Source organism: Sinocyclocheilus anshuiensis, unplaced genomic scaffold, assembly GCF_001515605.1.
Source record: "Sinocyclocheilus anshuiensis isolate Anshui unplaced genomic scaffold, SAMN03320099.WGS_v1.1 scaffold102, whole genome shotgun sequence".
NCBI classification, from domain to species: Eukaryota; Metazoa; Chordata; class Actinopteri; order Cypriniformes; family Cyprinidae; genus Sinocyclocheilus; species Sinocyclocheilus anshuiensis.
In genome coordinates this window covers 52,493-68,414 of record NW_015542330.1, presented here as the reverse complement: position 1 = coordinate 68,414, position 15,922 = coordinate 52,493, and the positions used below count along the sequence as shown (strand labels likewise).

The 15,922-nt window shown below is 35.1% G+C and overlaps 1 protein-coding gene across 1 annotated transcript in view; it reads right to left on the bottom strand.

Annotated features, from left to right (window-relative positions):
- Positions 1-5,933: 5,933 nt before the first annotated feature.
- Positions 5,934-15,922, bottom strand: part of LOC107690985 (arf-GAP with GTPase, ANK repeat and PH domain-containing protein 3-like) — a gene marked incomplete at its 5' end in the record, with an annotated part of 61,795 nt that continues 51,806 nt past the window's right edge. Inside the window, 2 exons of the mRNA XM_016489432.1 lie at positions 5,934-6,646; positions 6,721-6,976. Coding sequence (XP_016344918.1) covers positions 6,434-6,646; positions 6,721-6,976 — 469 coding nt within the window. The remainder of the gene's footprint in view (positions 6,647-6,720; positions 6,977-15,922) is intronic.

Genomic DNA, 15,922 nt, shown 5'->3' with positions numbered 1-15,922 from the left:
TACAGGAGAGAGCAAAAGACCACGCTGGGTCTCTCTCTCTCTCTCTCTCTCTCTCTCTCTCTCTCTCTCCGTTCCAGGGTTGAGTCTCATTCAGTCACTACAGTCTGTTCACAGACTACATCAACATATACAGTGATGCTGAAACACAGCTTTGCATGAAGGTAAACTATTTACATTTATGCATTTAGCAGATGTGTTTATCCAAAGCAACTTACACTGATTCAAGATAAACATTTTATCAACTCATGTGTTTCCTGGGAATCAAACCCATGATCTTGGCGTTGCTAGTTTGAGCTACAGAAATGTCATGTAAAATATATGTACAGGAGTATAATATGAAAACTAAACAGCATGAATGATAACTCACATTCATAGTACATTTGATATATTTCAATTTAATTCACAAAAGTTCCGTTCCACTGTTTTAACGTTTCTTAAATGCATATATTAAATGTAGTTAAACTAAGTGTTACATTTATAGAAAGTAGTGTTTAATTAAATAAATAATTAACATAAATCTTTATCAGAAGTTTCATTAAATGTTATTTTTATTTATTCAAATGTTAATTACTTATGATGACATGAAATAACAAGATATATGATGTGTGATGCATGAAATAACCAGAAACCTGGGCTAGAAATAGTGATAATGCAGGTGATAATGCAAATGTTTGTGGTCTTATAGCAGCACATATTGCAATAATTAAGCTGCCTTTTACTAATGTAAATATGCAAATGGAGACAAAAAATGCTGGAACAGAATGTCTTTGATATTAACATGAACTACTTTTACCCAGTTTAAGCTGGTCCCACAGCCTCACCGGCAGCAAAAACAAAAACATTAAAACCATTTCAAACCATCAGGGGAGACTAGCTAAGACCAGCAAATGAGTTTAGGCTGGTTTTCTAAGCAGAAATCTAGTCATAGGCCACATACACACTGGAAAGTTTTAAGAATGATAACAGCATTTAAATCTAAATCACTGTTCTGTGTGTGAACGGAATACAGGAGTCACACCTGCAAACTGGTTGATGATTGACACAGTGGTAACCATGGCAGCAGGTTGTCCTCTCATCAGGGGTGCAACAATTCTTGCCTCCTCTGACCAAAGTATTATTAGTAACCAGAGACATTATCATCTAGTAAATCGCCATTCTTTATGCAGTTCTCTGGAGTGTCATGTAGAAAGAAACAGGACTGACAACAACCATATTCTGCTGCTGTGTGTACATGACAGGATCACATTTATGCATTAGTTACACGCATTTATCTCATGATTCTGGCATATGCTCTGCTGTTTGAGCTATACAGGAATTAGGCACGACCAGTGGCCATATAACTGGAAGCTGCTTAGAAACAGCAACAGGATGCCAAGTGTAACGTACCATGATGTATGACACACCAGCAACTGTTTTCTCTCATAAGTGCTAATAGGCAGAACGAAAGCGACACTGAGCCGTGAATCCACACCCTCCATAAAACTGCACCCTGACCTTCTGAAAAACCTGTTGCAGAGCTCATGTCTTCACATTTTGATCGAACTGTTTTTATTTGATGAAATGAGCTCACTTAAAGAGCGAAACACAATTCCCCAAAACAATCCCATAAATTACGCGCGCAGAAAACAATCTCATAAACTAATGAGGAATCTCTGAACTTTCTTGACTTGTATTGTCAGCATGCCGCTCTGACACGAGTGTGTAGTGTGTGAGTTAATTGCCTCAGCCTCCAGTAACCGCTAGTGGTAAATGCCTATGAGCTGTTGCATTTACATATCCCCTCATTTAGAGACTCATTCTCATTATGCCAATTATACTAGCTTTAATTATTATAGCACTGCCACAAAAAAAAAAAAAAAAAAGAATCGCAAACCAAATAGCCTACAGAGATATTCCACAAGGTGCTATTCCGAGGATGCGGTGATGGGAGTACCAGCACAGCTTGTCAAGAGCGGAACACTCTCATTATGACAATCAGATTAATTGTTTAATTGATATCCAAGCATTTGTTTCATTAACGGATCGTTAGGAAGCGCGAGGTACCGGCTATTCCCGTTCCTCGGCGGAAGCGGCCGAGTCTTGGAAGAGGAGGGACGGGAAGCGCGAGGCCTGAATCCTGGGGAGTGTCTGGTGGACGCCCACGCCGCTGATGTATGGGCAGATGCATCAAATCACACAGGATAAACAAGCGATGAATTTCATCAGTGCCATCATAGCCTTAATTTGGCTGCCTAATGAGTCAGAGCTAGTGGCGGAGATAAAAGTTGTCAGAGGCGCGGCTCTAATGAATTTCTTGCCACTTGTAATCAAGGTTGGCTGTCTGAGGGGCCATGATTAATGGACCCCTGGAGGATTCCCTCGGCCTTCAGCTCTCATTACAGCTAATGCATTCTCAGGCAAATTAACGCACTGAGAAGAGCGAGCGAGAGAGAGAGAGAGAGACGCGGAGAATCCAAACAAGGACGGGAGAGAAAGAACAAGGGATAAACGCAAGATTGAGAGAATGCGAGGAAAGAAAACATCAAATGACAATTAAACAGCATATGAAAGCAGAATGGACTTTTTCAGGCTTTTAGTCCATGTCTGGAAGCTTTGAGCGGAGCATCTATATGCTAATATGTAACCAAAACGAGTTTTAAGCACAAATGCGCATTTAAAATCTTCCAGGAAAAATACCAGATGGCTTAATTTTGTTTACGTCACAACCATGCAGGTGGCACTGAACTAAGGCCTGAAATAAGGTCTGTAGTTAACACAGGCTTTTAGTCTATGATATTACATATGTAATAAGTGGCTAAATGGTCAAGGCAGCAAAAAGGTAAACTCATCTAACTCACTAGCCAATTTTTACTTGTTAAAAAATACTAAAGGATTCCAATAAGAAAAGTGTACAGGATTCTAATTCATTTCTATCATATTTTGGAACCATTAAGATTCCTGTAGGACTTTCTGTTACAAAGGGGTTTGTTCTTATTCTGTTCATTTTCTTTGCAGCAGCTTGTTTACCAAGACAATATACATAAAATAAAAAAAAAAATAAAAAAATCTCACAGGAATCTCAAGTCCAATATGAATCTCATTGGTATGGTTTCAAACTATGATAGAAATTCTAATTAGAACTATTTTCTTATTGGAATCCATCAGGATTTTTTGACAAGCTTTTGCAAACTATTCTAACTCCAACTTTTTTTTTTTAATTTTAAAGAAATTTAGTTGTGATGTTAAGCCTAACTTTAGATTTGTATTTGGCAATTGCATTTAGGCTTCAAAATTCATACAAGTTGGTTTCATTTGTGAAAAGTGTCATGATGAACAAGATGTGTAAGAATCATAACATTTTATTGGAAAATGTTTTTTTTTTTTAAGGTAACCTGGGTTGGCCTACAAAACTACATCATCACTGCAGAGCTCCATACAAGTAAAAGATGATGCTATTAATATTTTGATCTGGTTTCCTATAAGGAATGCTAGTGTACTTCTTGTGATCGGACAAAATACGAACACAATATATACAAAACATACTATTTAAAAGCTAATTAGTCAGCTTTTAGGACTACACTAGATATCGATGACCTATATGAACTAAAAGCTAAAAGTTTCCATCAACTTTTCATGAAAATATTTTTATAAAATGATATATTCTGATTTTCCATGATCATGTGTTGAGTTGAGAAAACACACAATCAAGCTTGAAGACATTTTGACAGTCTTAAGCACACATTTTCATATGATCAAGGAATGAATGACAAACTTTCTCAGCATTCATGGTATAAATCATTTTATTGGAGTGTTTATTATGTCAATAGCCAGCCAAGCATCCAATCACACAACAGCTAACTCTCATGAAAGCACTCCATCACATTCAGAAGGCGCAATTAAAAAACAATGGCAAATTAAAAGAAACAACAAAGTTATCAAACAGCTCAATAAAAGCAACAACAAAAGGAATTATTTACATCTTGCTTTTATAAATATGTCAAATGTACATATAATACACAAAGTACCTTAACGGCCGGCCAGACAATGCTGACACATTGAGACCCAAAACCAGGTACCAAAAAAACTTTAAAACTAAACGGTGCTTCTCTCTGCTATATGGCTACTGAGGAGCTTTATGGGTGCATCCCAGCATTCAATAAGCCGGCAGTCGCAGGGATGACAGGCGAGTGTTTAATATCATTTTCAACTCCCATATTCCTAAAAGCTCATCTTAGCAACCTCATGTAATACACAGGAGCCCAAACTTAATGTATATTTAAAAAAAAAATGATACGTTCACTTTATGAAGATCAAGAGGGTAACTTTCCATGCATGTCATTGGGAATGAGCCTCCAGAATTAAAATGGGTTTAAAAAGATGTTAAAAGCCGTTGCATTTAAAATCAATGGCAATTCTCCTAAAGCTTAGTTAGATGAGGGTTGCATGTACAAATCTGACTCGAATAAGAAAGAAAACGTACCTGCTAGAAGGTAAAACACCTAAAAAACATGTAAACTTAAAATACTGTCAGGTAAGGACATCTTCCTCTCGCTTTCCCTTTAACTCACATGTGCCAAATATTAAGTTCTAATCATGATTTCATATTTCAAGTAAAAGTTGATGGCGTACACACTAGCAAACGAGGGTTAAGGCTGATAGGTTTCAGATGGGTACATAATGGCCATCTCATCCAGAAATTGCCCACTCGACACACAGCTAGCTGCAAGAGGGAGCAGGAAAAGCTATTTTATACACACATCTGTACATTATCCACATCACCATCCCATCCGTCCCATTCAGTTAGAAACACACGTCTGGATTCTAATGGATACAAAAACAGCCACACCGTCACAAGTGTGGAGGTCATTAGACTCGTAACAAAGGAGTTGACGGCGAGAGTCTTATTTCGTAATCTAGTGTGTCGGTACCGTCCGCTGCTACTGAATGGATCTGTCATTAGGCAGGACAGTGTCAAACAGTTAGAAGACCACTTCAGAGCGGTCCAGAAATGATTCGCACAAGGCATCCGTAATAACACAGTATTCGTCAGGTAATCAGGCCTTTCCAAGACAATCACGGAGAGGCTAAATGTAAAATAGCAATGAGAGTGATGATTTGGGTTTTGATATATTGCACTGATGCTACAAATGGTAATGCGTTACCCAGCAGCCTTAGTGTTTTTGAGCTTCGTTCAAGGGCACAATGGTGGTATTTAACTATTAAAAGTGTGAAGTTGGAGTGAAAAATGCACTTAAATGTTTGATTTTTAGCATTAATCTGAAAAAAAAAAAAAATAATCACATGATTAAGTTGAATTTAATGAAGCATTTAGATCTTTGTGTGAAACTCACAAAAACATGTCCAGGTCACCCAAAAATAAAAAAAAACGAGAAAATATATTTAGCATTAAAAAATGAAGGACCATTGAGATTTTTTGCATTGCGAATTTCCCCCCCACATTTTTTCCACCACAATTTTCATTATTGAAATGCATCTGGATATTTTTAAATTCATATTTTACTGTTTATTTCTGTCAATATTATTCTTATTATTGTAATAAAGTATTTTGTAGTGATTAAAAAATAACAATATTTTACACTCAATTAAACCTCAAAATTAAAGTAGTAAATATTTGTTCTTTTGATTTTAGGGTGAAGTACGCAGACATGTTCTTTACAGGTTTCACCAAAATCACTGATTTAATGGGATAGTTCACACAAAAATGAAATTTCTATCATTATTTACTCCACCTCATGTCATTCTAAACCTATATGACTTTCTTTGTTCTGTGGAACATAAAAGAATGTATTTTGAAGAATGTTGGTAATCAAACAGTTTCGCTTCCCTCTGACTTCCATTATATCCACAAAAAATTCAATGGAAGTCAATGGGAACCAAAACTCTTTGGTTACCAACATTATTCTAAATATCTTTTTGTGTGTGTGTGTGTGTGTGTGTGTGTGTGTGTGTGTGTATTCAGCAGAAGAAAGAAAGTTTGTAATGACATGAGGGACAGTAAATAACAACATAATTTAATGTTCTGATGGACAAAAACGCGTGGGCGCAAAGCGGAGGATCCATTACTATTGTCCGATTATTTTTAAACTGATGCACCTAAAAAACAAAACTTATTTTGTTTAGAACCTGTTGCCCATCATTTCATTTTTTGTTCTATACACACACAAGAAAGGATCCTTAAAACCGTCATTTTCTTCAGCTTAAAAACAACACGCATTGATAATGTTAACACTGCTAATTCTCGCTGCACGCTAACATTGGTCACAGGAAGTCGTCATGAGGGAAATGGCTTTACGTGACACATGTGGCACTACGCACAGTTTCCTAATAAAGACGTACTGTACTGCTGAGGGAAATGATGCCATTTAACGAGAGCAGCATCTATGGGAACATCAACATCTTTGAGAAGAGACACTAGAGACACTGCGAGCCACGATCACATGATGCTAACACTACGGTTCAGCTCGCACTGAGCGTTGTTGTTGATGTTGGGATTGTGTCGGGTGGCTGTGGGCGTCGACACTCCGCCGCCGTCGCCGGGGCAGCCGTGTTGGATGAGGATGTCGACGCACTCCTGACTTCCTGCTCGCTGGGCGTAGGACAGGGGCGTCTGAGCACGGGCGTCGCGACTCTTCACGTCCACACCGTACTGAAACAGAGGAGGAAATGAATGATGGACGAACACTTGTGAACGAAAGGCGCTTCCAAAAAGCGAGTTCTTACCCAGATGAGCAGCTGCGTGAGGACCACGTTAGCCATGGCGCAGGACAGGTGCAGGGCGGTACGTCCGTCTCCGTCCCCGTACGTCTCGTTGACCTCTTCTTTGGTGCCGTGGGCCAGCAGGAGAACCACCAGCCGCAGGTCGTCCTCCACCACGGCCCGTAGGAGCTGCTGTCCCAGCGGCACGTCTGACTGAGGAAGCCCCACCAGGAACAGCTTCTGCTCGTACTTTGCCCGGATCCAGCGCTCCTTCTCTTCCCTGAGAATCAGGACACAAACAGAGCTCAGCTTTTTATTCTTGTTGAGGATAAACACACGGCTTTGTTTATCAGTGGTCATCCTGATAGCGAACACCACTCCAGTGTAGTGAATCAAATCAAAACTCTGAATCAACTAAATCAATTTATAAAATCCACACTTCAGAATATTTTAGCAAAACTGTATGTAGGTAAATATTGCTGCTTAGTACTAGGTTTTGTTATATAAATTTAAATAATTAAGTAATCTATCTATAGCTATGTCTGTCTGTCTATCTATCTATCATATTTATATTTAGTATATTATTTTATATTAATTGCATATATATTTTTCTACTTTCAGAAATTTTACCAATTTTTAAAAAAAATTTTTTTATGAACTAAACGATAAATATCATGTTACACATAATTAAGGCATGTTGTCCACAATTTATAAATAAATGAATAGAATAAATGTATAAAATAACAAATGTATAGGATATTTAACCATTTTCAATGATACATGTGTATATGGCTGACAATTTTAAGCTAGATATATTATTTATATTTGCATTAAATGCTTTATAATAATAATGCTTTAAAATGTTAATGCCTTTAAAATTAGTGTATATATATATATATATATATGTGTGTGTGTAAATGTTAATTTTATATTATATATTATATTCATCACATATATATTTTTCTATTGTTTAGTTCATTTGTTCAATGAACAAAACAATAGAAATTCACGTTACAAATAATTTTCCACAAAGGCAAGGCAAGGCAAGTTTATTTATATAGCACATTTCATACACAATGGTAATTCAAAGTGCTTTACATATAAAAGGAATTAAAATAATCCTAAAAAATAATCACAACAATAAAAACAAGGCATTTAAACATTTTAAAAATGATTTAAAAATTAATTTAAAATGACTTAATACAGTTAAGAATAAAAAATATTATACATAAAATACAGTGCAATCAGTTTGGATAAACTGATTGCAAATAAATAGAGTAAATGTATAAAATTAAACATTTATAGGATATTTAACAATATTCAATGGTATGTGTGTATAAGGCTGACAATTTTAAGCTATATATTATTTATATTTTATTTGCATTAAATTCTTTATAATAATAATGCTTTAAATAATGCAGTGTATTTAATGCCTATAATATTATAGTGTATAAATTCGCCCAGCCCTAATATCAGTCTTTCTCCTACTTTGACCATCACTGGTTAAATGTGACTTTGATACATTAGATAAACTTTGTGACTTATGAATACACGACAGTCCCAGCAGAGTCTGAATTTCCGACATAATCGTATCTTTGACTTCGAGGAAGTCCAGAGTAATTCAGTTCTGATTATGACAGAGGTCACAAGGGAAGCAGGTTAAACGTACAAATCACACAAGCTCAGCCTTAACTTCCCTTAGACCGGTTTCCATCAGAATCTAGAGGGTTAAAGTCTGTCTGGCTATCGAAAGGTTACACATTGTGAACAGCATGTCTATCGTGGACAATACAGGAGTGTGTGCGTTGGGGGGAAGCTGCGTTTTTTATCACCGCTGTCAGTGTTGTCAGTCCTGCCCGGTGAATCCCCACAAAGGAGGCCCTCTCAACACTGGCCCCTCAACCCTCTAGGGGGCCGCCAGCAGCCCGCCAGATCGAAGACCCAAAGAAAAGGGCTGAAAGAGACACACTCGGACCAGAGAATGGAGTCCAACTCTTCATCGCACACCAGACTTCTATCTATCCCTCTCTATCACCCGGCCGCCCCCTCTCCTCTCTTCTGCTGGCATTCACGGCGATGGCGAGGGGCACGGTGCTAAATTAAAATCGATACGAGCGGATCTGAGCATGCTCGGTGGCGGTCTGACCCGCTGACCCCGCGCGGCGGGTGATAAGAGGAGCAGAAAGGAGCTGTTGTTGAGTGACACACAGAAGAGACTGAGTGAGAGAGAGCTGATGGAGGTAAAGAGAGTCTGGAGAGATTCCCCCGGGACGACACGGAACCAGAACCACAACCACAGTGCTAATGTTGATGACAACAAACCAACAACATGATAGAGAGAAATGACAGAAATAATGACAGCTAAAAAAAAGTGTAGATGAGAATGGAGTGGCTAGCATTGAATTATTCTTAATGAAATATACACTTGTAAGTCTACATACTGTATAGTCATCATCACCGTACTAATATTCCTGGGTCAAAACAACCCAATAGCTGGGTTTGTCCCTTTTTAACCCAGCATTTTTTAGAGAGTACATTTAAATTTTCATCATTACAAAGTTGAGTGACTAATTAGTAATTAATTGAGTAAAAGAAAAAAAGAACAATTGTTACTAATTTCATAATTAAGTATTTAATATTTTAATATCAATTTAATAATATAAACAAACATGTAATATTTAGCCAAATACAATTTATATTTTTATATTTGCATTAAAAGCACATACAGTATATGTGAACTTACATAATTGCATAAAATCTTACAAATTATTATAATATAATAAATATATGCTAGATGCTAGAAATTCAATAAAATTTATATTTCCATTAAATGCATAAAACAAAAACAAAAAAATATATATATACATACAATTTTAATGCAATGTAATGTTTATATAATATAAGAATAACAATAACAATATACAAATAACAAATGACATATCTAAGTGACATAATATCTAATATATTATCACATTATTACATAAAATATTACATAAAAGTATACAATTGCTCCAAATAACTTTTTTATAAAAGCTGAAAATGAAATATAAATAGTTTATATATATCTGAAATACTTTGTTTTTGTTTTTCTATTTGCATTTTATATATAATTTAATGCATTTAATTCATATAATATCTAAAATATAAATATATCATCACATTATTACACAAAATCTTACAAAGAATTTTAATTACTCTGCAACTTCTAATAATTTCAGTCTCAGCTGCTATTCACGTCAGGTTTCTGTAAACTATAGACATTTCAAGAAATTTAACATTAAAATTAGTGCCACAATGTTAGTCATTGCTAATTTACATACTGATGTTTTTTTTTCTTTCATAATTGAATAATCTATATCTACCTTAATGCTGCAAAGACAATGTTTTATGGCAGTTCCGCATAAGAATCAACACAAAACGCAGCAAAACAAGTGCTGCGAGTATTTTATTTATGTAAAGCCAAAGACTAAAACTTACATTTAAATGTATCGAAACTTACAGCAGCAGTGATTGGCGGTATGATGGGAGTGTAAATGAAGCCACGCCCCTTTATTATCCTCAAACAACACACTTCCTCTTATTGGGGATTGACTCATACGTCTCAACCACACTCACTAGCATTCCATCCCAAAAAGCAAAAGAAATCTGAAGGACAGAGGAGGAAAAGCTTATGTTTGACACCCCATCATCATGTCAACAAGCTCCACTCACATTTCCATCAAAAAACGCACAAATCTAAATCTGCAAATCATTTCAACGGTCTGTAATCAGAGTCTTACGGGAGGTACAATATGGCTTTAAAAAATGTATAAGAAAAGCATCCAAACAAACTTGACCTAAAACACTAAAAGGAACCACTTAACGTCTAATGAAATGACTCCAGTCAGCGGCTACATCTCTGCGTTTCAGAAGTGCACTCTTATGCTGAACAACACCGGCTTTATGAAGCAGAACAAATGTTGTGGCATCTCCAAACTGATAATCTGTTATCCCGTGCCACCATTACATTCCGCCGAAGACAATCGCGTGTGTACGAGCAAGTGTTGTTTAAGTCACTTTGGCAATGATGGCATGAGCTTAATTAAGTAAGCCACATCTTTAATGCTGTTTCCCTCAAAATCCTGACAGGTCTTTGTGAACAAGGCAGAGAGCAATTGAATGGACTCTGGGCACAGTGAATCGTTCTTCAGAGAGAGACTGAGTGTGTGTGTGTGTGTGTGTGTGTGTGTGTGTGTGTGTGTATAATTAGCCTCCCTCCCCTCCTGCTTCAGCAGTCAATCTTTCAAAGCTTGTTTTTCTTCTGAGGAGACCCACCCTGTTGTTCTCTCTTCATCTGAATTCTTTACAGGAAACCCACCATGCCATCGCAGGGGTTTAAGAGGGTGGGCGACTCTTAAACTCCAGGAGGAGAGCGGTTTAAAGTGGAGGAGGGTGAGTTTACACTAGTTTAACGAGGGAGAATCACTTTTTACAAGTTGAAGGACAGATTAATTTACAGTGACATTTAATGCAGTGAAAATGTAGTTTGTGTGACTTTCTTTTCTTAAGTAGAAAACAAAAGGAGATGTTTTGATGAATGATTACGCTGCTGTTTTCCTGTCAAACTCCCTAAATGATCATGAAGGAACCATAAAAGTGGGCCATACGATTTGTGCACTATTCAAAGTCCTTTGTAGACATGATTGATTTCCGTGAGGTACAGATAAAATCTGCATTAAGATGAACAGAGCCAGGTTTGACATCAATGACGATCAATTAAAAAAGTCAAGAACCAATGATGTTTGACTGACATGAAATCTAGCATGAGAAGTGTCAAAACATTTTGGTATTGTCCTCACACAAAGCTTCAAAACAAAACAAAACACAAAAAACAAAACAAAACACAAAGAAGAAAAGAAAAGAAAAAAGAAAAAAAATAATAAAAAAAGACCAAAATACTTTTTTGTAATTTTGGAGCATTATGGTATATGTCTCCAAAAAAAAAAAAAAAAGGGCTTTTTTTTTTTTTTTTTCCCAAAAAAAAAAAAAAAAGCCCTTTTTTTTTTTTTTTTTCCCAAAAAAAAAAAAAAAAGCCCTTTTTTTTTTTTTTTTTTTTTTTTACTTTGCACAATAAAATAAAATAATAAAATAAAATAAGGTTCTCTTTTGTTGTTTTTGGAGCTTTATGATATCTGTCCATATTCATAATACAATAAAATAACAAAATAAAATAAATGCTAAAATAAAAAAATAAAATGCTAAAATAAAATAAAGTTATTTTTAGGAGCTCTATGACATCTGTCCACATTCACTTTGAATGTAAAATAAAAACAAACAAACAAACAGTACCTTATTTTTGATTTTAATACACAATATTTGTCAACATTCAAAATAAAATAAAGTAAAATAAAAAATAAGGTACTTTTATGTTGTTTTTAGAGCTTTATGACATCTGTCCACATTTGAAATTAAATAAAATTAAATTAATGAGGTACTCCTTTGTTTTTTTAGCTTTATTTTATCTTCCAAATTCAAAATAAAATAAAATAACTGCTTTGGTACGTGAGGCTCAGATTAATGAAAATTGCTAAACTGTTTCTATTAATTTGAGATGAGATTTATAAGATATCAGTACACTCGGGGAAGATTTTGCATGCATTTAAGCATCTATACACAACTGATCCGAATAGTTCCTATTGACAGCGCTTTATGAAGCTTTTAAACGTTCTCTCAGTCAGTTTACGGTCACCTGTCCTTGAAAAGGAAGGAGGAAGATTTCAGAAGCAGCAACAGGCTTCTCAAATCCCCCGGACACTGCCACTTGAAAGGAGAAGTGTGAAAGAGAGGAAGAGAGGGGCTGGTAATCCCGCCTCAGACTTTTGTTTGAAATGGAGACCCAATCCAAACACAGGGCACTGTGTGGAGGGGTTTATGGGAGAAAGCCGAGAAGCCATGAAAAGACACTTCCTCTCGGCAGGAGGAAGAAAAATAAAATGTGCAGCTTTAGCGTGTCAAAAGCGAGGGAGGGACGAGGAGGCCAGGGAAGAGTGATGTGATGGAGGGAAGATTCTCTCTGCAGGGGGAGAAAACCACATTCAGGAAACACACACACACACACACACACACACACACACACTGGTACACACATATTTGCAGTGAATATCAGGGTTGCTTGGGGGACATCAGGGGACTCGAGTGTGAGAGAGACTATAAGCCTGAAAAGGAGACCAAGTACTCTTTATATGCAACTTGACTTTAAATGCTGTTAACTGCTTCAAAGGGAACAACAATAACATTAACACTTAATAATGTCACTCAATAATAAATCATCAAAGTCAACATGAAATTAGTGCTGACCCCATTTACTTTCTTAATGTTTTATTGTGCATGATTGATAAGTGCACATTATTCTTAAGAAAAAAGGTTATCTTTAATCAAAAAGTTATTAAAATTAATAAACGTTAATATTAATAATTAAATAAATATAAATACACTTAATTATAAATGTTTTTGAAATATAATAACAAACATTAAAATATAATACGTTGTAAAATGTATATTTGTACTATTAATAATATTTCAATTGTGTATAAATATATTTAAATTACATAACTATATTTATAAAACAATAAAATGAAATTAATACGTATAGTGAAAAAAAACCTAAAAAAACAACCAAAAGGAAAACAAGTTATTTTCTGCTGACATAATCAAAGGAAAATAATATTATCGACTTAATATCAATATATGTATTCTAAATGTTTTTTTAAATATAATATAAATAAATATATAAACAAATTAAAAATAACTTAATAAATAATAAACAAAAAGAAAACAAGTTATTTTCTGCTGACATAAAAAATATGCTAAATTTAATATAAATACACTTAATTCTAAATGTTTAAAAAATATATGATATAAATAAATATATGAACAAATTAAAAACAACTGAATTAATTATAAACAAAAGGAAAACAAAAGTTATTTTCTGCTGACATAATAAAAAAATATTATCAATTTAATATAAATACACTTAATTGTAAATGTTTAAAAAAAAAATAGTATAATTAAATATATGAACAAATTAAAAACAACTGAATTAATTATAATCAAAAGGAAAACAAAAGTTATTTTCTGCTGACATAATCAAAGAAAATAATATTATCAATTTAATATAATTACACTTTTTTCACTGGTTTTTGAAATATTTATGAAATATTTACACTTATGTATCACAATTAATATAAATATATTTTATTATAAATACTTTTGAAATATAAAAATAAACATTTGAATATAATCATATTAATAATAACATGTCAAATGTAATATTAATATAATACTTCAAATATATCTAAAATATATCTTATATAATTATAAAAAATATATACAAATATGTGATACTTCAATGCTGAAATACAAAAATGTTTTGAAAACAAAAAGTCACTTTATGCTGACATAACCAAAGTTGATATATTACAGCCCACTTTTCACAACAAATACTGATGGATAAAATCAAGTCTCACTAAAGATTTCCTGCTGGATAATAATGTTCACTTTAAAATACAGTTACAAATGTTTTCATTTAGACTAGAAAATGAAAAACATGCAACAATATATATCATGAGGTCAGCTGGAGTGAGGTATTAAGTCAAGGTTTTACAAGAGCTTTTCTAGCATCACCTGACCCTAATGATCACGGAAACGGGAAAATGATTCCTGTAGCCTGGCCCAGAGAATCAGGAACACATGAATGACCTCCAATACGGAGGAAGAAACAATAGGGCAATTACTCAACCCACACTAAACGGCACACAGGGATTTATGAGAGGCTCCCTATGTAGTGCACACTCGAGAGGAGGCGTCTCTCCAGGAAGGCCCGAGAGCAATTGGACATGCAAGTGAAAGTGGACCATCTGAGACACAAATGACGAGGGCGTAGAGGAAGGTGAATGCCGTCTTCACCAAACGACCAATCGGAGAGCAGGGCCAGGAAGTGAATGGGTTCATGGAGGTAAGTGGGGCTCAGAGGAAGGGGCCTCGCCGGCACACACAAACACAAAACAATCCCCTGAAACTCTCAAAAGACACATCAAACAGATCCCAACCACCCTCCCAGCAGGGAATGAGTGTTTGTAAAGCAGAGAGAGGGAGGACGAGAGAGAGAAAGGGGGAGTGTGTTTGCAGTGAGACAGTGCTATGAATGACTGGACACTTAACACACACAAACAGAGCTTTACTGTTTCTACCACATGAGCCCATCTGATTCTGTGCTTCAAACATAAAATATGCTAAAACTGTGCAAAAATGTTTTAATTAACCATATCCCAAACTGAGTGTGTTATTTTTTTAAATTAAGAAATTCATACTTTTATTCACCAAGAATGCATTGAATTGATCAAAAGTGACAGTAAAGACATTTATAATGTTACAAAAGATTCCAATTTTAAATGCTGTTCTTTTGAACTTAAAAGAACTTCTTAAAAGGATTCTGGAAAAACAAATGTATGATGGTTTCTACCAAAATATGAAGCAGCACCACTGTTTTCAACATTGATAATAATAAGAAATGTTTCTTGAGCAGCAAATCAGTATATTATAATGATTTCTGAAGGATCATGTGACACTGAAGACTGCAGTAATGATGCTGAAAATTCAGCTTTGCGTCACAGGAATAAATTACATTTTAATATGTATTCAAATCAGGGGCGTAGATTACGCGGGGGACGTGTCCCCCTCACTTTTAATATCACGTAAATTCGTCCCCCGCACTTTTTCGGGCAAGTGTGTTCGGGTAGAGGTTTTCAAGAGCCGGTGTGAATAAATATAGATTTAAATTCAAAGAGACAGGATAGCCTGTGCATGATCTGATGTTTTATTCGGATTCAGAATAAAGCGAGATGAACATCAGGGAGCGCTAAACACTATGTGCAGTGTATGTTTCATGCATACTCGTAGCCGGAGGGCGTTCTCACGCAGAAAGTCGTATGAGGAAATTCCTCAAGCGTCCAGCTATCGCTGTATGAAACCAAGCCTGCATTTATTTGATCCAAAGTTCAGCAAAACAGTAAAATTTTGAAAGAATTTTACTAGGCTATTTAAAATAACTAAAAAAATATATATTTTTATATAATAAAAATATATAAAAAAATATTTTTAAAATGTAATTTATTGTGATTTCAAAGCTGAATTTTCAGCATCATTACGCCAGTCTTTAGTGTCACATGATCCTTCAGAAATCATTCTG